This window comes from Sinohyriopsis cumingii, chromosome 17 (genome assembly GCF_028554795.1).
Source record: "Sinohyriopsis cumingii isolate HCF-2022 chromosome 17, ASM2855479v2, whole genome shotgun sequence".
Lineage (NCBI taxonomy): Eukaryota > Metazoa > Mollusca > Bivalvia > Unionida > Unionidae > Sinohyriopsis > Sinohyriopsis cumingii.
The window spans coordinates 75,410,018-75,433,474 of record NC_142977.1 but is presented as its reverse complement, the minus strand read 5'-3'; the positions used below and the strand labels follow the sequence as shown (position 1 = coordinate 75,433,474).

The following is a 23,457-nucleotide window of genomic DNA, read 5'->3' as shown; positions in this document are numbered from 1 at the left end:
CTATAACACGAGTGATGTTTATAGTATCAAAAAGTTCCTTCATATTATGCACACTGTAATGCTGATCACGCGAAGGTTGCATGTCGAAACACTATATAAAGTGCTTAAGACTGAATGGTTCATTGCAAGAAACGCACTCTGGTGGGTCTTCATCTTTTAGTATGTGGGAGTGGGTGATATCAGTATGACCAATTCGTATTCTTGCAAGGACTATCTCCTCCCTACGTATCGTTCTGTAGGAAAGAGTCAATTCTCCTAGAGTTGGCTTAATTGCGTGAAGTTTGTTATTAACTGCATCACTCCAAGATGCCTGCCAACGTCTGACATTACGACTTTCTCACACTAGGTTTAAAATCAGTATACGGTATTTTAAAAGTAGATGGTTCTTTAGTAAGGGCCATTTTAGCAGCGCGATCTGCTTTTTCGTTACCTTTAATACCAATATGGCAAGGTAACCAACAGTATATTATATTCTGGGAGACACTCAGCTTGGTATTTTTAACGTGTATGCTTTTCATTAATGGATTCTCCAGTTTTCTATTGTGTACTGACTTAAGTACTGATAGTGAGTCAGAGAAAATGCTGTTTAAAAAACGTTTGTTTTCTATATGTTGCATGACAAGGTATGTTGCTCTGATTTCGGCTGTAAAAATTGACGCTCCATTTGGTAAGCGAACTTGCGTTGTGTGATTTCCACAAACTAACGTTGCAGTCGCCCTTTCCTCATCCTTTGATAAATCGGTGTAAATTCTTTTGTAGTTTTTAAATTCGGTGAGGAGTTCATGGTAAGAGTTGTGGAAGACACAAGAACTTGTCTCGGATTTTTTTTCCACCATGTAGCGTAAAAAGTACATTTGGTTGTTTAAGTAGCCACGGTGGTGTTTCGGAGATAGACCTTTTCTGAATTTTAGAAAGATCTATTTTTGTACTATCAATTGATTGATTGTTTTTTTTTTAACGGCGCATCAGCACTCTTAGGCTATTTAGCGCCAAACAAAGTGTTACTTGTATAATCTTTTAAAACTTATAAAAGGTTCTACATCGACCAGCGATATAAAAGAACAAATGTTTGAAATTAAAAACGGTAAGATGGTAACGGTGCAAAATAAAGCTTCCCGATCAACGGGACATGTAAAAAAGATGAATAGGTATTAAAATGGGACGGAATGTATATTGCATAAAACTGCACAAGGTGATAGCATAAAAGTCAGAGTTTAGAGTAAATATTTACGGCTTTCAAGAACTCGATAATACGAGTGATGTTTATATTATCAAAAAGTTCTTTCATATCATGCACAACGTAATAACGATCGCGCGTAGGTTGTAGGTCAAAGCACTCTATCATAAAGTGCTTGACAGTGAATGGTTCATTGCAAGAAACGCACTCTGGTGGGTCTTCACCTTTTAGTATGTGGGTGTGGGTGATATAAGTATGACCAATTCGGATTCTTGCAATGACTACCTCCTCCCTACGAATGGTTCTGTAGGAAGGAGTCCATTCTCCTAGAGTTGGTTTGATTGCGTGAAGTTTGTTATTTACAGCATCATTCCATGATGCCTGCCACTTCTGACGTAAGAACTTTCTGATACAAGGTTTAAAATCAGTATATGGTATTTTAAAATCAGATGGTTCTTGAGAAAGGGCCATTTTAGCAGCGCCATCTGCTTTTTCGTTACCTTTAATACCAATGTGGCTAGGTAACCAACAGTATATTATATTGTGGGAGACACTCAGCTCGGTATTTTTTACGAGTATGTTTTTCAATAATGGGTTCTCCAGTTTTCTATTGTGTAGTGACTGAAGTACTGATAGCGAGTCGGAGAAGATGATACAGTTTGAAATACGATTCTTTTCTATATGTTGCAGAGCAAGGTCTATTGCTCTGATTTCGGCTGTAAAAATTGATGCTCCATTTGGTAAGCGAACTTGCGTTGTGTGATTTCCACAAACAAAGGCTGCAGCAGCCTTTTCCTCATCCTTTGATCCATCAGTGTAAATTCTCGTGTAGTTTTAAAATTCGGTGAGGAGTTCATGGTAAGAGTTGTGGAAGATAGAAGGGTTTGTTTCGGACTTTTTCCCATCGTGTAGCGTAAAACGTATTTTTGGTTGTTTAATTAGCCAGGGTGGTGTTTCGGAGATGGATGTTTTCTGAATTTTTGAAAGATCTATATTTGCAGTGTCAAGGCTGGATGATATTCTAATGCCAAAGGAAGGTATGGCGTTTGGTTTATTTTCGTATAAAGTTTTGTATTTGGGTTGAAAAACAGCCGAAAAAGCAGGATTCAGAGGGTTTGATTTTAATTTGAGAGCATACTGTGCGGAAAGCATTTCTCTACGATGCGATAACGGTGGTTCATTCGCCTCAGTTAGAAGGCTTTCACAGGGGGATGTTTTAAATGCTCCCAGAGCCAGTCTTATTCCCTGATGATGAATTGGATCAAGCATTTTAAGATACGATTTTCTGGCAGAACCATACACAACGCAACCATAGTCTACTTTGGAGCGAATAAACGTTCTGTATAAATTTAGGATGACTTTTCTATCAGCACCCCAGTCAGTGTGCGCTACTACTTTAAGTAGGTTAAGTGCTTTTAAGCATTTAGCTTTTAAGTTCTTTAGGTGTGGAATAAAGGTCAGTTTTCTGTCAAAGATTATACCCTAAAAATTTGGTTTCCTCAACAACTGGAGTAGGTGTTCCATCCAGTGTGAGGTTCGGTTCATCGTGATGTTTTCGTAACTGACAGAAATGCATGCATACCGTTTTTGATTTCGAGAATTTGAAACCGTTTGCATTGGCCCAATTTTGAATTGTGTTTATATTTTGCTGCAGTTGTCTTTCAATTGTATGCATGTGCTTTGACCGATAACATATTAGAAAATCATCAACGTATAACGAACAATCCACACCAGGAGTCAAACACTTGGTGATGCTATTAATTTTGATGTTAAAGAGCGTCACAGATAAAATACTGCCCTGGGGCACACCCATCTCTTGCTCGTGCAGATCTGAGAGGGTAGAGCCCACTCGTACTTTGAATTCTCTGTCGGAGAGAAAGTTGGATATGAAAGAGGGCAGACGGCCTTTTAGACCTAGATCGTTCAGGTCATTTAGTATCCCGTACTTCCATGTCGTGTCATAGGCCTTTTCTAAATCAAAGAAAACCGCTACTAAATGTTCTTTCTTAATAAATGCATCGCGAATGAATGTTTCTAGTCTAACCAGATGATCATTGGTGCTCCGGCCATATCGAAAGCCACTTTGGAAAGGAGATATTAAATTGTTAGTTTCTAAATACCAGACAAGCCGAGAATTGATCATTCGTTCCATTGTTTTGCACACACAGCTTGTGAGTGCAATTGGTCGATAGCTGTTGGGGTCTTCGCTATCTTTACCGGGTTTGGGGACTGGTATTACAGTTGCTTCTTTCCAGATTTTTGGTACATTACCAGTAATCCATAAATCATTGAAGAGTTTCAAAAGAGATGTTAATGATGATTCTGGAAGGTGTTTCAGAAACTGGTAATGTATCTCGTCAGGCCCAGCGGATGTATCATGGGCCTTATCTAAAGCCTCCCTAAGCTCCGATAGTGAGAACAATTGATTATAACTTTCCGAGTTGTTGGATGTGAATTTTAAACGTGACTTTTCTTTTTGAGTTTTAAGTTTTTGGAAGGCTTCTGAATAATTAGATGATGAGGAATTTTTCGAGAAACTGTCAGCAAGAATATTTGCAATGTCACGTTTTGAACTAAAGTTCTTATTGTTCAGTGTCAGATGTCGGAGAGGGTTTTGCTTTCTCTTTCCGTTTATTTTGCGTATAGTGTCCCAAACTTTTTTAACAGAGGAACGAGAGTTTAAAGAAGAAACATACTTCTTCCATGATGCTCTTTTACTTTCTTTGATTATGCGGCGAGCTTTGGCCCGGGTAATGCGATATATATTTAAGTTTTCGGGCGTCGGTTGATTATTAAATTTCCTTAATGCTTCTCGGCGTAGTTTAATGGCTTCCTTACATTCCTTAGTGACCCAAGGTTTTTGGGTTCTTTTACAATATGGCGAGGACTTGGGAATGGATTCTTCTGCAATCTCTATTAAAATAGATGTAAAATGCTGAATGGTGTCGTCAACAGTGAAAACTGTATCCTCATTCAGCCTAGTTTTACAGAGTGTTTCAAACTTGGCCCAGTCGGCCTTCTTTAAATTCCAATGTGGAATTACTTCATCGCCTGTAGAGTTAAGATTTACAAGAAAGATTGGGAAGTGATCGCTGCTGTGAAGGTCATCAGCGACCTTCCATTCATAGTCCAAAAGCAGAGAAGGAGAACAAATTGTCAAATCGATGCTTGTGTATGTACCCGTGCCTGGGTGTAAATATGTAGGTGTTTTGGTATTATATAGACACAGATCGTGTCTAGAAATAAAGTCTTGAACTTTGTGACCTCTGTCACTTATATGATTTGATCCCCATAAAATGTTATGGGCATTAAAATCCCCGAGTAAAACAAAGGGAGAGGGAAGCTGTTGAACAAGATTGTCGAGTTCGTTTGGTACTAGGTTAGTGTTTGGTGGTAAATAAATAGAGCAAAATGTAATCACTCGATGTAGAGTGACGCTTACAGCAATGGCTTGTAAATTGGTGTTTAAAGGAATGAAGCTATGAGGAGCTCTGTTGTTTACAATAACAGAAACTCCTCCTGATGCCCTATCAACATTTGGAGAGCAGGTGTTAAACAGGGAGTAGTTTTTAAATGTGATATTGTCCGTATCTTTCAAGAATGTTTCTTGAAGGCATAGTACCGCAGGATCATGTTCGTTTAAAAGCAGGAGAAGATCATGGTAGTTGGTTTTAAGTCCTCTACAGTTCCATTGTAAAATGGTGTTCTTCATTACAACTTTATATTTAAGATTCTGGAGCTAGGTTAGACCTTTCGCGGAGACAATCTGTTTGGTTATTTATCTGGAGGAAGTACGGGGGTGTATTTTTTGTTGTTATGTCTGGAGCAACCTTGAGTACATGGAGCAGATTCTTCTGCATCCATGTCCTCCAAGTCTCCAAACCTATTGTGCAGCTTTATGGGGTCATCAGACCCCTTTTGCTGCCTATTTGTTTGTGACTTTTTCTTGCTATTTGGTGATCTTGGTGGTGGAGTATTGTTGAATGTCGTTTGTGTCGATGTTGAGTTTTTCTGGGGTTTGTAGTGCGGGATGTTCGAGTCGGAATGGTGCCTGTTCTGCAGTAACATTAATGTCACGGAACAGATTTTCACAAAATTTTACAAGCTCATGTTTAGACATTAGAGTACATTTGTCATCTCTATGTTCAAATAGAGCCTTGGGAAGATCATTTGATATTATTGTTGGAATAAAGTGTTTTGCATACTTAGGCATGATTGAAAGCACCACAGGCTTGGTTTTTGTTAAAAAGTAACTTTGATGTGAAGTCATCGAATTCAGCATCTGTTGGTGCAGGAACATGTGGGGGGAGTTGGCTTCGGTTTCTTTTCATCGTTATAGTGGTTATAAATGGCATTTTCCAGGTTGCTTTTTTTCTTAATTACAGCTGACGTGAAATAAATTTGAGAAATTTCAGCATAGTCGACCGTGTCAATGCTTGATGGTAGTAACCAGTAGGTTTTCTCCCGAGTAACTGTCTTTGCATTTTCTATGCGCACAGCTGTCTCAATGTAAAAAAAGAAGTGCACCAATATGACTGCATGCCTCCCCAAGGCCAGCCATACAATCACAATAGGCTGCCTCAACAATTCCTGTTTTTACTCCAATTATCCATGGCTTTAAATCAGGAATCTCAAACTCAAATTGCTCTGAGGGCCAGATGACGACTTGTAAAGTATCCCGAGGGCCGCATCATCGGATTATTTTTTTAATTAAAAAAAAATATAAGAACAAAGTGCTGTACAAATTTTCTCTAATCCATTTATTAAAACTAGTGTGTAACGTGGATATAATTACCGTATTAGGTTTACGTTTCGGTCAGTTTTTGTTCTGGCTACTTAGCTGGCAGCGTTTTGCATCAACAAGGACCTCAATATTAGGCTTGAATTTATGAGAGAAAACCAATCTCAGTGTTGTTTGCAAATGTTCATCAGCGAGTCGTGACCTTAGCACAGACTTGTTAACCTTCATGGATGAGAACAATTGTTCACATACATATGTACTTCCAAACATTGCAATAATCCTTGCAGCAGCAGCGAGTAACCTCGGAAACCATTCTCGTGAAAGAATCGTGTAGAATTCCGGAATCCCCCCACTTCTGTATATTTTTGCGTCAAGATACTATCACACTGAAGTTCCACCAACTCCATTTACAATTCCTCTGCAGCATTGTCAATTTCTACAGCAAACGCAGTTGAAAAAAGTTGAAATTACGGCTCCAGAACCTTAAAATCTTGAAAGCGCACATCAAACTGTTGAAGTAAGATAGACAACAAATCTGTATATTCTTTCAAGCATTTGGGTTCAACTTTTTCTAAGAATTTCAGAGTTGAGAAATGGGCCAAATTGCCTTCACCCAGCTGCTTCATCCATAAACGTAGTTTAACTTTGAACGATTTCACATTGTCATATATCTGTGTGATAATCTGTTTTTTACCTTCAGGCTTAAAGTTCAGTGCATTCAAGTGATCCGTAATATCTGTTAGAAAAGCAAGACTGCATTGGAAAGTAGAATCAGTCAGCAAAGGAACTGCCTTATTTTTCATTTTCATGAATGAAGCGATTTCATCTTAAGTGCAAAGAAACGCTTAAAAATATGTCGAGGACTAAGCCATCTAACCTCAGTGTGATCAATTAGTTCACCTTACTCAGATCCATATCTGCAAAGAAATGATGTGAACTGCCTGTGATTCAGCCCCCGAGAACGTATAAAGTTGATTGTTTTAACTACTTCATCCATCACTTCTTTCATTTGTAGACTTTTACTACAAAGGGCTCCTTGGTGCAAAATACAATGTATACTAGTGAAGTTGATTCCTATTGTTTCAAGGCTGTTTAGTTTGTTTTTCACCAATCCAACTACCCCAACATTTTGAGAACACATTGATGGTGCAACGTCTGTGGCCAAAGATACAAGTTTATCCCATGGCAAGCCATATTTCTCAATGCATTTTTCCAGGGCTTGAAATATATCACGTCCAGTTGTAGTACCCTTCAATGGTATTAAAGGGGACTAAAACCCTGACCTGACAAAAAAAAATGTAAATCGAAGGATATTTAGTATTTTGTATATATAATCTATCCCGACTATTCTTTTTTTGCATCTGCTGTATTGGTACGATGATTTCATAAAAAACACTAGTCCTGTATTCCGAGATCGAAAGGAAAGAACCTGACTCGAATTTGTTATCTCCCTTCCAAATAAACAGGATGTGACGTCATTTGAGACGATTAACTTGGAAACGTCATATTCAGTTTGTGCAGCGAAGTGTCAAGTATAAACAAGATGGTTCAGTGCGCAGCTCTAAATTGTGTCAATAACAGCAGTTCGGGACAGAAGATTAGTTTTTTCTCATTTCCAAAGGACCCTAAAAGGAGATCTGTATGGGCGATTAAATTAAAGAGAGAAAGCTTTATGCCAACTCAACACACCAGGTTGTGCCAGAGACACTTCGAGCCCGAGTGTTTCTCAAAAGACCCGAGACTCGCGCTAAGTATTGGGTTTGAACCAAAAAGTTTGCGTTTGAAACCTGATGCAGTGCCGACTCTTTTTGATTTTTCTACTCCAACAACACGACAGAAGACGGGAAGCACGCCGGCGAATCGTAGTCAACATAGGTCAGGGAGCAGAGCTATACAGAAGAGGAGAAAGCTTGAGGTAATGAGCATTTTTTTTTACTGCTTATCTGGCAGATCATAAAAAAACGGTCTGCCCACATCTATGCTGATGCTGGGAATTACTAAACGTCAATATGGCAATAAATATCAATATCAATACAATGTGTCTTGCAATGAAAACATTAGGATCTGTGGTAGTTGACCATAAAGTCCATGACGACAGCTAGTGTACTTTAGTTTCAAGGTTAACGTCACATCAGTGGCAGGAATGTTTACATTTATTTTAAGATTGAATTTATACTTAAAAGGACTTAATTTATGCATTGTTCATTTGTCCATTGAAATTGTTGTGTCAGCCAAATATGGAGAATAGTGGAAAAAAACTAAAAAAAAAAATTATTTATTGTTTTCCTAATCAGATTATGGCTGAGATTACAGCTGAGGTCACCGATATGGAGTGTGTGGATCAGACCTTTACAAACGTGTTGCAGCCACAATATGGGGTGAGTGATGAAGCCAAAGCACCAACACCAGTCAGCTACCGTAAGGGCCAGGTCCACATGGAGACCCAGACAGACTCCTGTATCTCTTTGATAGGAAAGTGTATTCAACACGATATACCACTGGAAAGATTTTCAGTTAGCACTCAAACATCATACAACTTAGTTGTAAGTATTATAAGTTTATGTGTACTTTTAACACCAGTAATGATACTCTCCATTTCTTCACTGCATTCATCCGTCTATAACCTGTGTGTGTAAATCAACCTTCATCCATATGGTAAACATTGTTTTTGATATAAAAATAACACAACTGGAATCAAATAACCATGTTTTTAAATTTGTGAGTGCAGCCCACCTCGTCTAAATACATGTATATACACTCATAGTCCTGTATTGTTATTTATTTTTAAACCCAGGAGAGACGCCATGCAAAACTACAGGCCAATTTTGATGTGCCCAGACCTAAGACCAGCACATGTGGAGTCCAGGTAGCACCAGATTGCAGATCATCTGCTGTGCAGTGCAATCGCCATCATAGGACAAGGACCCAACCAGGCATCAACCCGAGCTCTGACGAAGAGGTGCCGCGTGTGGAAAGTTTATACGAAGCAGACTCTGGTGATGATCCCAGTTGGACTCCTGATGTAGCCGAGGACCATAATGAGGAATCAACAACAGACCCACACAAGGCTTTGAAGTATATTGTGTTTGAAATGTCTTTGATGGAACTGCTTGATGTTTGCCCCAAGTGTACAAAGACAAATTTGCAGCATCAGAAGTTTAATATTGGAAGTTGTTTTTGCGTTAAGAGTTATTGTCTATGTGGCTTTCATAGAAGTTGGACAAGTCAACCACTGCATCATTCCATGCCATGGGGAAATTTAATTGTTGCAGCAGCAGTATTTTTAAGTGGCAACAGTCCAGTGAAGACTTTTAAATTTCTGAGCCATGCTGGAATTGTTGGGATGAGCATGAGCTCTTACAATACCATCCAGTCATGCTATATTGTGCCTGCAACATTGTCACTATGGGAATATAGACAGCAGCTCTACCTAGATGAGGTGCGGGCCACAAGACAGTCGTTGAAGCTAGGTGGAGATGCCAGGTGTTCCTCCCCAGGCCACACTGCCAAATATGGCAGTTATACTTTGATGGATGTCCAGACATCAAAAGTTGTGGATATCCAGCTTGTGCAGGTATGTGATTTTGTTATAATTTTTTTTCAATGAATTCTTTTGTTTAAACTCGTACATAATCAGAGATATATGTACTGTATAATAGTATTTTCTTCTTGGAAAGAATATTACTTACAACAAATACAAATCAGAATACTATATTTCAGTGCAATGAGGTCAAGAATTCTTATGCCATGGAGTTGGAAGGATTCATACGCAGTCTTCAATTTATGCAGCAAGAGGGAATTTCTGTATCTGATCTGGTAACAGATCGCCATAGTCAGGTGAAGAAATACATGAGGACACAGCAGGAAGGGATCAACCACTGGTTTGATGTATGGCATATGGCAAAAGGTAAATATGTTCCAGAGATCTTCATGGGTTATGTAATGTACTGAATTCTTTTTTCTCTCCAGAGTCTAAAAAGAATGTGGTAAACTGGAATGCACTGATTCAAGACATCATATATACTTTATTTGTTAATGCATTTAAATCATGCAAAACAATCAAGTTTTGCAAATTTAGTCTAAAGTTATAAGAGTATTTCCCCATCAATAAGTACACAAATTTTCTAACAGACTGCATTCAGTCATTTTAAATTATTTCATGGCATTCCATACATGTTTGCTCATTACAAGAATGATATAATCAAGCTCACCCCAAGTTGGTCATCTTCACTAAGCCGCTTTGCACATTTATAGGGAATTATAAGCATGTTTGTGATCATAACAGTGTTGTATCAGTTACACAGTAGTATTTTTCAGCTATGTTTATTTAATCTGGCTTTTTTAAGGAGTCTATAAAAAGCTGGAAGCAGTGGGGAAGAAAAAAGGTACAAATATTGTATCACAGTGGGCACGGTCCATCAGCAACCACATGTATTGGTGTGCCGCTAGCAGCCAGGGCAATGGTGAGTTGGTGACACAGAAATGGACCAGCATCTTGAACCACATATCAGATGTCCATGAGGGTCATGGAGACTTGTTTCCCAAGTGTTTACACGACGATGTGACAAGAAACTGGATCAAGTCAGGCTAGTTAATTTGTTGTACAATGTATTCATAATGTTAAATTTTAAATAAAGCAAACATATTACAGTTTAGAGCATATGAATAGCCTACTCATCACTCCTTGAAATGATGGGTATTTGATAACTCACAGCATATACTGATGTAATATTTTCTTTATTTTGTCAGTGTGTTCTTAACAAACGCCATTTATTAAATCCTATTGAACTTTCATTTATTTAAATTAACACTGCTTTTATAATTTTCACTTGGATGTAATAAAACAAACTTTTAAAGATATTAAAATACATTTTATTCTGCTGCATAGATCACACACACAGATTATACAATACTGGGGCAATCTATCTATTTATTATGCATCAATATCAGCAGACAGTATGCAATAAATTACTGACATTGTGCAATTTACATTTCTTTATAGGCAGCAAGTCTCATGGGGAGGTAGGAAAAATTGTCTGCGGAAGACTACTGCTCAAAGACATACAGAAGCTGTCACCTGCAGAACAGACATCTAGTCTAGAATCCTTCCACAACACCATCTGCTTTTTTGCCCCGAAATCAAGACATTACTTTTATGATTAGATGAAAGCAAGGTAAATAATTATAGTTTCATGTTTTTATTGCAAGATCTAACATCCATTTTTGAAATATATGTATGAAGCTGACTCGTATAAAGTTAAAAGTATTGGGATTAGATAATTTAAAAGTGACAGGTATTGTACATCTGACTGAAAACATTATTTTCAGTTAAGGGTTATCATTTTTGTATTTCCAGACTCTGTCTCGCCGCATTACACTTCAATGAAAACTCATCCAGAGCTCCAGCTGTAGCCAAGGATGGGAAAGCACAGTATAAAATTTCTTTTCCCAAGGCCAGAAAGGGTGATCCAGTAGCGAAGCAAGTAAAGGTCAAACAGAATTATGGTAAGCAATTTAATACAGGTTAAGTCATGTTGACATTTTTTATTAACAATTCTGAAAAATTGTCCATATAAAGTTGAGTACTGACCAAACTGAAAATGAATAACTGCTCATCCTGTATACATACATAAACTAGTATCAGTTATTTTAATGTAAATTCAGTTTTTTCAAACATTATTTTGCTTTCAGCAAAAGAAGTAGAAATATTATAAATTGTACAAAGTATTTGGATCACTTTTCTTTTTGGACGAATTTTATTTTCCTTGTAAAAATGTACGACACTGTTAGCTGGCTGTATGATTATAATAAAACTCATACTTTCAGATTATGTCCAAAAACTGATGGAGGAGGTTGTAATGCGGCGAGAATTATACAGCACATATCGCAAGGCACATGAAGCTAGGGCCCGTGAAATGAACCATCCACCACCAGCTGTAGCCTCTTCATACAGAAAGAATTTGGTTCTAGATAAGGACTCAATAATTCAGGAACACCGTCAGCGTTTTAATAGCTGAAAGTGTAATCTGAATCAATAAAGTTTAGAACCGCAATAGCTTCTGATTTATTCTTTTGCTATTATACACATGTATTCACATATTTCTAGAAATGTCAGAAATTTTCATATTTGTCAGATGCGAGGATACTTGAATCCTGTGTAGGTTTCAGATGGGAAGGTCTTGCGAATTGTGCTCACTACACATGATGGTAATATCTTTCTATTTCTTCTACCAAGTTTCTTCCACACCCAGCGGACAAATCGTCTATACGCTATGTGTCGGTAGACTCTGAAAGGACAAAATACAGTTTACTGAATAGTATAGTTATTACACATAATTTCACACCAATCCAATCACAGTATACATGGTATTTGGTTTTTTAACGTTTTTTGGTGCCTTGGAGGAGGTGGGGGTGTAAAGTGTTGTGTACTCTCTTTCTATGTCTCACAAACACATATAAAATTCAGCTGAATTGGTCCTTAATTTGTCATTTTCATTCGCAGACCACCTTTCTGTTTTTAAATTGAACTTACCAAAGTGTGTGATTATAAAAATGTTCATAAAAAAGGATTATACACAGGTTTTCATTGTTCTTCAAAAAAGATTTTGTTGTTCTTGTTGTTGCTGCAAGATTAATACTCACATGTGGATCTGGTTGTTCTCCCTTAATCTACCATTTTCTTGAATGTACTCATAAAATGACGTTTCTAAGACGTGTATGTTCAAACAGTTTGCAATGAATCCCTCGTGGTTTGTGATGCAGGTAGAGGAACATTCTTCAATTTTCTCTTCCAAGATAGACTGAGATTGGCAACAAATATTCTCTTCTTGGTTGGACATTGGCACACATTTACTACACAAGCACCTGTGTGTGAAAAAGGTTGAAATTATTAGAAAAGCTATTGCCTGTTTGATATTTTAAATGTCCATTGCTTTGAAGAACATGCAACCAATGACATATACAGGTCCAAATCAATAACTGTTGGATTAATCCAGGCTTTAGAAAATGAAAATCAATTTCCAGCCCTCAGAAAGACTGCAACAAAAAATTCTTCATGTGACTTAACAGAAAATTAAAAAAAAGAGAAAAAAAATAACAGAAGATGATTTTTTTAAAACGTGATCAGTACAAAATTCTAGCTCCCTACCCCATTTATTCCACGATTTGGTACTCATATTCAGTTTGATATTTAAAATTAAAAGTAGTTTACAAATGCTATTTGCAGATTTGTTCAGACTAAGATTACTTACCAATTTGCGTTTTCGAGCAACTGTGCTTCTTCTACACCAGGCCGACGATATTCCACTGGAGTCTCCAGATCATAGCCATTGTCAGACTCTGATGAGCCCTGTTCATCTTTGTCACACGAATCTATCTCTGGTTCATACATGTAAGGTTGGATGTTAATGGAATATTCTACTTCGGGAATATCATCCACATCACTGTCATCGCTGGCAGTCGCCATAATTTAAAAATTCAAACACAGCCAACTCCTAGAACGCTCGACTGATTTATCAACAATGCCGGTGTGTACACAGTGTCTCAAATGACGTCACATCCGCTATTTGTTCAGGGGGAGGGAAGCGCGTTGCTATGTTCAAGACGGATCGGGAAAGATGATCGGTTTTTATATAAATATCTTTGTAACGAGTAAGAATGAAAGATACACATTTTCAGAAAATTAATCTTATACATATAGCAATTTATTCTTGAAGTTTGCGCGAATTTCAGTTTTGCATGTTTCTCCCCTTTAAATCTCGGAATTCATCTGACAGATTTAAACTGGAGTCTACACCTCTGATAAACACAGCACATTGTGCGGAATCTGATGCATCTGTGCTCTCGTCGAGAGCAATTAAAAATGCTTCAAAGTCCTTAGTCGTTTAAATTAGTTGTTTCTCTACATTAGCTGCTAAATCTGTAATCCTGTTGGCAACTGTATTGGGTGACAGGCTATTGCCTTCAGTCTTTTTTTTTTTTACCAGGACATAAAATGTCACTTGCCTTTAAAAGACATTCTTTTATAAACAAACCCTCTGTAAAGGGCCGTGATGATTTTGCCATCATTTCACTTGTAGCGAGACTTGGTCTTACTGAATCTTCGTTGCAATAACATTGGTAAAGAAATTTCTTTATCTGCATAATGATGATTTAAGTTGCATAACTTTATCCTCTCTAATTTTGCCCGCGTAAGCGTCATATATCTCACGGTGCATTGTTTCGTAGTGCCAATGCACGTTATACTCTTCGGAACAGCTATCGTTTGTTGACAAACGAGACACTGCATTTTATCGATGACCTCTTACAAAATATAAATCCTCCCATTTGACTTGAAAAACTCTTTTAGTCCACGAGTTTTCTTTTTTTAGAAACAGAAGACATTTAAACGGGCTTTTATGTTTATAAAAATGAAGCAATATCAACTTTATATTTCAACATCAACTAAAAAACCGGTACCGGAAGTCCGCATTAAGGGCAACAATTAATAGGAAGACTACGAATAAATTTCTTATGGTTAAAATAGTGCTAACGTTAAAGTTCAAAAGGCGGCGAGAGAAAAAGAAATAAATGAGTAGTCAATTTCTTGAAAATCCCAAAATGTGTCGCGGGCGGCACAATATGCCCTTGCGGACCGCGTGTTTGAGACCCCTGCTTTAAATGCTATGTGATTCATACGCTGTGAGTATCGTACCTAAAAATCCAGAGAGACTTCCAGTTCTAGTTCTTCGGTTATATTGAGGATATTTAAATAAAATATGTGCATATGTAAACTTTTTCAACATCACTAGTGACGTGGGGCGATATAGCCTCAAGGGGAATTTAATGTTAAAAAGGGGCATATGCCTTATAGCCTCAATGGAAATTTAACATGGGACAATTTTGAATGACTTGTAGCCTCAAGGGGAATTTAACATGGGGTATAGATTGTGGGCCTGTGAAATTTAACATGGTGGGTCTGTATAGTGTTATGGATCATGGGGGATTTATAGAACACATAACAGACAACACATTTTTTTTTAAAATGTAGGCATGAAAATAATGTTTTTTCGAGGCATTGGATTGTCCCTGAAAAGGGCCTTTGGTTTTATGTTAACATACCCTACTGTTAACATAGAGGGCACCGCTTAGGTCTCCTTCTTGTGCTTAAACTTTGTCTTACTTCTGGACCGTAGATCATCACTCTCTTTAAACAACCTTGTCTTTCTACGTAGATTCTTCTTTTCCACACACAGGTATCCGTTATCTTGACAATAGTCCACGTAGCTCGGACGTACATAGGTAAGTCCGTTCTAAACATCATTGAAGACACGTCGGTCCACATCTTGGTGACGAGAACAGGTGAAGGAATGCAGCGAACTGCAGGTATTTATAAGGGAGAGTGAGGATCGAAACGGATTGAGTTGATTGACCAATCCAAACACGCGTTACAAAATTCAGTCACCATTCGTCCAATCGGAAAAGAGCAGTCTGTGACGTCATATTCTCTATATAGAGACATTAGCTTTTGTGTACAGTCAATCCATGCGAGATATCATAAACATGAAGGAAACCGGAAGACAATGAATTGGGGTGCACTAACCTAGTGAACCCGGACTCACTTCCAGAAGAGGTGAATTGGGATTTTGTGGATTTTCTTTCGCAAGAATTTGTTCCTGAACAAGTACCTTCGCCACCTTCTTTAACCACACGTGGAGAACTTTAAACAGAGACAGAAAGAAGAATTGGAGAAATTTATACAACAGCAAAAGGAAGCGGAACAAGCTTTTCTCCTACAACAGCAAGAAGAAGGGGTAAAAAATAAAGAAGAAGCAGCCAAGAAACAAGAGGGTGAAAGTCAAACCGTTACGGTACTGTTAGACATTTTCGCGGAGTGAAGAAGTCTGAAACAAATGTATCAGACTTATTTAAGACCTTCTCGAGCTAAACAATCCGACCCTGTGACAACACCTACCATACCACCCTTAATAATTTCTGCCTCTATGGTCTTTTCCTTTATCTTTGCCTTTCCTAAGTATCTTTAGACTTACTAGAAAGCGGTGGCTTAACGGGTCAATCGGGAGGTAATTTTACCGACCTTAGAAATTGGCGACTTCAGTGTCAAAGGTAATTTTATCAACTGAGTATGGCATATGTGTGTCCCTGGAAGTTGAAAAGTGTCCCCTTGTTGGGCTCCTTTCTGGGTGGGGAGCATGGGTGCTGAATTTTTATTCAAGCCAACATGGATAATTCAACAAGAAAACCAAAACAAACGCATCAAAACTGGATCAGAGTCGATGATGAGCCATGTAGTGTGGAATCTTTTCCTCGCTTCATGGTCATCCAATCGAAAGACGAGGCTAAACCACTTGCTGCACTATCGCCATTTATAGTCGAAAATAATATACTTGGATTAGTCGGCAAGCCAAAAAGTGTCAAGAACCTAAAATCAGGCGGCCTACTTATAGAGCGTGAGCGCAAAGCAGATATTGAAAATATCCAAAAACATAAGACCTTTCACAATATTCCAGTAACCTGTTTCGCCCACTCTACGCTTAATACATCAAAGGTGAAATTCCTTGCCGTGACCTAGCTGGAGTCCGCGACGAAGAAATCGTCGAGGGGATGAAAATGTAGGTGTCACTGCAGTCCGCAGAATTCGTATCAAATGAAACAACAATCACAGTACCTGAAGTGGTTAAAATTGGATTCCTACAAGTTAAGGTCGAGATATACATACCAAATCCCCTTCGATGCCACAAATGTCAAAAATACGGCCATCGTGAAGACCGATGCTCTAGAAGCCAAATATGAGCCCGATGCGGCGACCCCTCTGATCGGGAACCAGAGTGCAAAGCCACTCCGCAATGCGTCAACTGCGGCAAGGAACACCATGCTAATTCAAAGGAATGCGACACGTGGAAACAGGAGAAGGACATCCAAAGGGTTAAATACACGTCCAACATCCCCTTTCAGAGGCCAGAAAGCTTGTTCAAGCTAGATCACTCTCCGGCCCATCCTTCTCAGCTGCAGTTAAGAGCAACCAAAAAGCAACGAAAGACGCACAAACTCAAACAAACGCACCTGAATCCCACTCCGACTCGAACATCCCACGCTACAAACCACAGAAAAACTCAACAATTATTCACCAGACCACAGTCCGCAAAGATTGAACATATTGCACAACTGGAAAGGTGTTGCAACCCTCTCTCATCAACAATGATAGACAGACTGTCAGGAAACAACACTGACCTCATTTGTTTGTCAAGTACCCTATGATGAAACATTTGATAATGTTGTTGGTTGTGACAACGAAAACTGCAGACTGAAATTGCTTCACTTTAAGTGCATTAATACGACTAAAGCAGCAAAAGGATCATACTATTGTCCAGAATGTTGTCCAATGTATGGCAGTAAAGCAAAAAGGCCTACAAAGTGTTAGAAGGCCATTCTCAGGACATTTGCATGTATAAAAAAAACAGGATACAAGCGCATTGTGGTCGTTGTACAGTATGACTGTGGCATGGGGGTGGGGCTAGATATTGTGGTGTATGTTCAGTGCTATCTGGCACTTTTTATTTTCATGCATGTTTATATATTAATTAAAAGTGAATAAATCATTCCCCTGTACAAATGTGTTTTGCATTGTCTGTATTCTATCGCACACCTTGTTATGACCATCTATACAAAGCAGTAATAACAAGATTGTGAAGGGCGACTACGGACATGGTTGACCAACATCAACAGAAAGGACCTGCCGTCGAAGCATTACGAATTCTGCTCAGACCACTTTATTCAAGGTCCTTTCATTGAATGTCATATAGATTACTATCATTATTGTTAGTCTACCGTATATTTCTTACAGTGAATAACACAGAAACGTAGACATTTGTGGCTGGTTTCGCTTTGTTTTAAATCTTAAAGTGCATGTGAACTACAGTTCTTACCATTGTTTTTCTAAAAAAAATTATGTTGATATTTCAAATATGCATTCACGATTCTATCTAGATCTTAACAATGCCATATGTTATGTATCTAGTCACTTTGAATTATTTACTATGTTTTGTTTCATTTTCTTTTTCAGGAAAACCTGCAGACATGTATAGTCGATCACATCCCGAGTGGGCTCCCACCCTTAAACTTGGTGACTTATCTGGACCTTTGAAATCCAGGAAGAAAATGAAAACAGTGTAAAGGTACAAACTAATCAGTCATTAGCATGTCAAAGTAGTTTCCCTTATATATTTTATCATTTCTTCAGTTTGAAAATTTTATTCAGTTTAATACAGATAATTAAATTCATAACCAAATAAGAAAATTATCAGGATAGAGACCACGCTGTAATTTCATATTTATTTAATAAAGTGATACTTATCTAATAGCAATTACGTTGTTAATATTTAAGATACCATATTACTCCATTTTTAAAACAAACAGCTGTTTTTCCTACGAAATGTGTATAAATAAGTTGACATGTATAATCAGTGGTGTGGTGCTAGGTAGAGAAGGGGACGCCACTCCCACAGCACTACACCCCTGGTTGTACTCTCATTTGAAAATTAAATCAACGTAAGAAAATATTAATTTCATGTGAAAGATATATGGATTTATAAGCCAATTTTTTTATAGTTTCATTTAATGTGCAATATTTTGTTCTTTTTTAAATATTTAAAAAGTTTTTAAATGTACCCAGATAATCAAAACATAATTATTTAGTGTACAATGACAGTTTAATGAATTCACATATCGGTTATCATTTTATTTGGTTTACTTATTGCTTTCGCATTAAATTATTTGTTTTGTTTTATTTTTCAGTCTTCTGACACCAAGAAATTTGTCAAAACATTACAAGGTTCATACAGTATAGAGAATATGGTATTACTACAGTCTCTTTTACTTCTCGGTTTGCAATTAGAAATTTGTCAAATGTCTTCATTTACATAAATTAGCACACATCAAAAATTATTCTGATTTGGTTACTTGCATTGCTACAATAAGTCGGCTCTGCTTAGAATTTGAACATTTACATTTTGTTAAAGTTGTAACAGGTGATATTGTCAAAACACTTATTTACAGTGATCCAAATTCATATCAATCTTGTTTCAGGATCATTGAGTTAGTTTACTCCAGTCTTTGTCAGCTTGAACAAGTATATTACTGTTTGTATACAAATAGATTCATGAACCTCAGACATGCGATCTTTTCCTGCTTTGATTGTGAGAGAACAAACTGTATGAAGCTTTTGACTTGATTTGATTTTGCTCTCATCAGATCATCATCTTTGTCAGTTGGGTTCTTGCCCTAAGTCAGAGTCTTGTAACATTTTTTTTTTCTTCACAAAAAGTTAGAATTTATTTTTCTGCTTGGTTTGCCCAGATTTCTATGAACGTTTCTTTAGAGTCAGAGTGTTATTTTTTGTTTAATTCAGTACTTGTGTAGAGTTTTACCATAAAGATTAGGTAATTATATGTTGCTCATTGGTAGTGTCACTTTCATTATTTTACAATTATGTAATTTCCATCATTGTAACAATGTTTATTAAAACTTGATTTTCTTATATTTCTTGGTTTTAATTAGTGTTTTGAATAGCATGTACTAGGTTGTACTTTTTACCTCAGTTGAGTTTCTTTTTTTATATCTGTTGTGTACTTTATTGGTAACAAATTTAGCAGTAATAATCATTTTGTATATTGTTTACATATGCCTATTAGTAATTGTTTCATAGCAAAATACCTTACTGAATGACACTGTGAGTACTAGATGACGAGTGTCAGAGTTCACAAGATTTAGCTTTCATAATTTTGACTGTGAATACAAACCCACTGGTGCCGACACCAGTTTAAAGCTTTAGACTAATGTTTACATTTGACTTCTGTGACATATCTATCGATTTGTGTAAGTGACCCTTTTTTAACATTTTAACTAGCATTGGCAACTTCCACCATCTTCATTGAAGTTTCTGCCTTGGATTCTATTGTGAATTGTTGTCATGACATCACTTGGTTCTTTTTGCAAGAATAATAATATCACTGTTGATAGACTAACCTCATTCGATTTGCCTTTGTTGAACGTACATGATCAAACTGTTGGCCTGGCATTAGAACTGTACAAGTATGACAGAAGTTTAAAGGATGGTACCTTGAAGAAATATGCGACTATTTGATTTTGTATATTATTTGGTTTGGCACTGGGTATGATTAAAGGAGAGGCACTTATCAGTAAGCTGTTTAGAACATAAAAGGATAATTTGTCCAAAAAAAGGATGAGGTCGGATTGTATGAATGCTCGTTTTGTTGTTCCAACATGCACTGTTACTGCAGGTAGGGATGAAACCATCGGAATGAAAGGTACATGAGGCTGTACGTCATGATTTGGAAAAGAAGCTTAGTCACAAGGAACCAGAATTGCAAGAATCAAAGATTACTATGATGTGTCTAAGAACACAAAAATTCAACCTGAACAGATCATTGGTTAGGGCGAAATTGAAAAGGTCAAAAGATATTGAAGGTAAGTATGATACTGAAGAAAGATAAGACAAATAAAAAAGTCTAATTGAATCTCTGAAAGCAGAACTGAAAACTTTATCTGTTTTGAACATTTCTGAACTTGCACGTAGAGACGCGAATAAGGCTTTGTGTCCTGTCAATAAAGAGAAAGAAGAACTGATAACAGATATTAATTACATGTACTCTATTCTACAAGATAATGCCCAACTGAAATTATTCCATCCTGACAGAGGTTGTTTTTAGTACTGAACTTGGAGTGTGTTATGAGTTTGCTTGATTGCAATGTTGCTTCCAACCATGTTCCAGATGTTATTAAATCCGTATGTCGATTGTGCCATTGTCAGCCTGACGTGTTGCCTTCAAGAACCACAGTAGACATAATCTCTTTGTTGTTGTTGTTATTATTGTAGGGTTAAACGCCATTTCTCAACACACGATAGGCTATATATGGCGGCCAGTATTAATGGTGGAGGAAGAACCCGGGAAAGAACCACCGACCCACGAGAAGCTACTGGCAAGCTTTCTCACATACCCACGTTGGCTGAATCCGAGACTCTAACCACGCAGACAGGTGAGATGGCAGTGATCCGTAACGGAGAGCGCGTTAGACCACTCGGGGCCCCGAATCTCCGATATAAAATTGTATCTGTCACAACAACTGACATCTTTAGCAGGCTCAGAGAATTTAACCCTTTACTCCGATGAGACCTCCAAGTTTGGAAAAACATTTGAAGTGTTGACCATCACTGAATCGAATACAAATTCATACGTTCTTGGGAGGAGATACATGTTTGATAAAAGTGCCCACACTTTTAAAGAAATACTTCATGACTTAACAACAGCTCTGATTTGAATACAGCAGGATTAAAGATTTTAGGTAACATAACGAATACTATGAGTGACAGAGCAGCAACAGAAAAGAAGTTTCATAATTTATTAAAAAGTTACAGAACTGATGTCTTACCACAGGTTAAAGAGGGTTGGTCTGATATGTCCCAGGAGAAAGAGGAGTGCAAAGTGCTAAAAAGAATTGAAAGCTTGATTTTGGTAGATGTCAGTACAGTGTCTCAACCTGAAAATGAAGAGGAGGTGGAGTTGGTAGGTGAAAGTAATATGAACAGTGGAACAATTATTTTGATTAGAACTTGTTGAAAAGCTTTTGGCAGAGGTTGTCATGTAAAAAGCGATGGCTATGAGGACTGGAGCACATATGTATCACAGAAAGGTGGGAAAGTCCTGTTTTTCCGTTACAAACATAATAGGTTTAACATCTTGTTGGAACAATGTGTTTACTTTCACCGTGCTAGGATAATAGATTGTTTGGAAAAGGTTCATGGTGTCACCAATCGGCTTTTGTTTACAGTACATAGATGTATTCAAGTTCTTTCTTATGTAGCAGGTTGTAGAGCTCTTGGTTTGATTTCAAAACAGATAACATCCCCACTTTGAAACTACATTGAAGGAGATCTCCAAATTCTTGATATGAATAAACATTATTTGCATTTGACTTCATTTTTGAAAAATTATAATGTTGTGCCATTTTTGGCTGGCAAGTCAACACCTTTTAACACTTAAGTTAATGAAGATGATGTGATCCATATGTCCTTAGTTAGGCTTGATGGTTCAGATGATTTGCCTACCAGTATTTTACAACTTTTGTTCAAATAGATGACATCTTTACTTGAAAGGCAATGTATTGGCCAACTTCCTGGAGGAAAATATTAAGAAAGCACTGCAGAACTTTTCCAGGAATCAAAATCCACTCTGTAACATAATAAACTTCCAGAATTTTGCTTTGGTCAGCTTGATTTTATGATGAAATACATGCCAAATGCATCCACAATTTGCAATGAGGCATTTATAATGTTCTCAGAGTCAGATTGGTTGCGGGGGTTGGCTGATCAAGAAAGGGAAAAGCTAATCGATGACTCAAGGAAAGAAGGAAGACAACTGAGAGAGAAATTAACAATAATCATAAAGATGCTTTAAAAAAGGAACAGAGGGAATTGGAAGCAAGACAGAGGAAAAAGTTCTGGAACGAAAGGAACATTTGACCATCTGCATTATGTATTATGGCATGTGGCAGACAGATCAAGAGGTAAAGGACAAACTAGAAGAGCTACTAACAAAAAGTGAAAAAGAAAAGTCCCTGAAGACCCAGATTTCTTTCCGTAAAAAGGTTATAAAACAAATCCATCCTGATGCCAGCGTCTTTCTATTTTCAAAGAAAGTTGATGGGAATAATCGAAAATTCTCAATAGAAGAGCCGACTAGTAATTTAATAAGATCAGTCCATACTGCGGCTACTGTTGGTCCATCCAAAGAGAAAGATATCAAGGACAGTCCATTGCTTGTGGGAAAACGAATACGCCACAGATTTGAAGGTGGCAGTATGAAGGCAGAGTTATCTCAGTGGTACCTACTTTCCCTCATGGTATAATGTCATCTATGATGGTGACCCTGCTGTGCATGTTTATCGACATTAAGATGACTGTGCCGCTGGTGATTTGAGAATTATCTTATGGTGAGTATAAAGTAATTTCTATATGCCCAAAGCAACTGATGTTTAGTACATGTTGCTGTTTCATTCAAGCAATATTTCTGCATGTGCCTATACTCCACCCCTCCAACCTTTTTTATTTTGTCTCTTTTTAACACTGTGACTACAACAATCAGGTACGTGTAAGGGATAATCTATGGTGTCAGAATTTTATCATGCGATATCTTAAATTCTAGAGTAACTGCGTGTACATCAATGCATTCTTTATTCTTTGTGTCATTTCAGAATGAAAACAGCAAAATGTGACATGTGCTACATAGGATCACTATTTATTTCTGCCTCTAACAGTCACCTGTGATATTTTAGTTTGCAAGTGTTGCCACTTCTAAATAATTTAATATTTTTCTTTGATGTCTCCATATGAGAGTTGATACTTTATACAAACACTTTTAATATACACAAGTCACTTTTATTTCATTGTTATAATGTACAATTATTATGTTACTTGTATGGAGTGATGAGAAATGTAGAAATTGAATTTGTAAAGTGAAAGTCG

General features: G+C 37.4%; 2 protein-coding genes and 2 pseudogenes across 3 annotated transcripts; 3 read left to right on the top strand and 1 right to left on the bottom strand.

Moving 5' to 3' along the window:
• The first annotated feature begins 6,683 nt into the window (after positions 1–6,683).
• Positions 6,684–10,649, top strand: LOC149779258 (uncharacterized). Its single transcript, XM_089939846.1, has 5 exons — positions 6,684–7,833; positions 8,213–8,461; positions 8,713–9,492; positions 9,639–9,825; positions 10,265–10,649. Exons 1-5 carry the CDS (start codon positions 7,462–7,464, stop codon positions 10,507–10,509), a joined length of 1,833 nt encoding a protein of 610 aa, XP_089795972.1. The 5' UTR covers positions 6,684–7,461; the 3' UTR covers positions 10,510–10,649.
• Positions 10,650–10,725: 76 nt separating this feature from the next.
• On the top strand, positions 10,726–11,971 carry LOC149779257 (uncharacterized; annotated as a pseudogene). The gene is made up of 3 exons (XR_016415595.1): positions 10,726–11,092; positions 11,275–11,423; positions 11,745–11,971. The product of XR_016415595.1 is annotated as an uncharacterized LOC149779257 (transcript).
• A 70-nt stretch (positions 11,972–12,041) lies between these two features.
• LOC149779256 (P2X purinoceptor 7-like) lies at positions 12,042–14,214 on the bottom strand. The gene is made up of 3 exons (XM_089939847.1): positions 13,169–14,214; positions 12,561–12,782; positions 12,042–12,205 (listed from the first exon to the last, which is right to left on the bottom strand). The coding sequence occupies exons 1-3, from the start codon at positions 13,381–13,383 to the stop codon at positions 12,049–12,051; spliced, it is 594 nt and encodes a 197-aa protein (XP_089795973.1). The 5' UTR covers positions 13,384–14,214; the 3' UTR covers positions 12,042–12,048.
• Positions 14,215–15,265: 1,051 nt separating this feature from the next.
• On the top strand, positions 15,266–23,082 carry LOC149779255 (uncharacterized; annotated as a pseudogene).
• Positions 23,083–23,457: the final 375 nt, after the last annotated feature.

Excerpts from the sequence above, each read along its gene's own strand:
- LOC149779258 (XM_089939846.1), top strand. The coding sequence starts at position 7,462 with ATGGTTCAGTGCGCAGCTCTAAATTGTGTCAATAACAGCAGTTCGGGA. Across the intron at positions 7,834-8,212 it reads AGAAGAGGAGAAAGCTTGAG|ATTATGGCTGAGATTACAGC; the intron begins GTAATGAGCATT and ends TTTCCTAATCAG. Across the intron at positions 9,493-9,638 it reads TGGATATCCAGCTTGTGCAG|TGCAATGAGGTCAAGAATTC; the intron begins GTATGTGATTTT and ends ACTATATTTCAG.
- LOC149779256 (XM_089939847.1), bottom strand. The coding sequence starts at position 13,383 with ATGGCGACTGCCAGCGATGACAGTGATGTGGATGATATTCCCGAAGTA. Across the intron at positions 12,783-13,168 it reads TTGCTCGAAAACGCAAATTG|GTGCTTGTGTAGTAAATGTG; the intron begins GTAAGTAATCTT and ends TTTCACACACAG. Across the intron at positions 12,206-12,560 it reads GAGAACAACCAGATCCACAT|AGTCTACCGACACATAGCGT; the intron begins GTGAGTATTAAT and ends TTGTCCTTTCAG.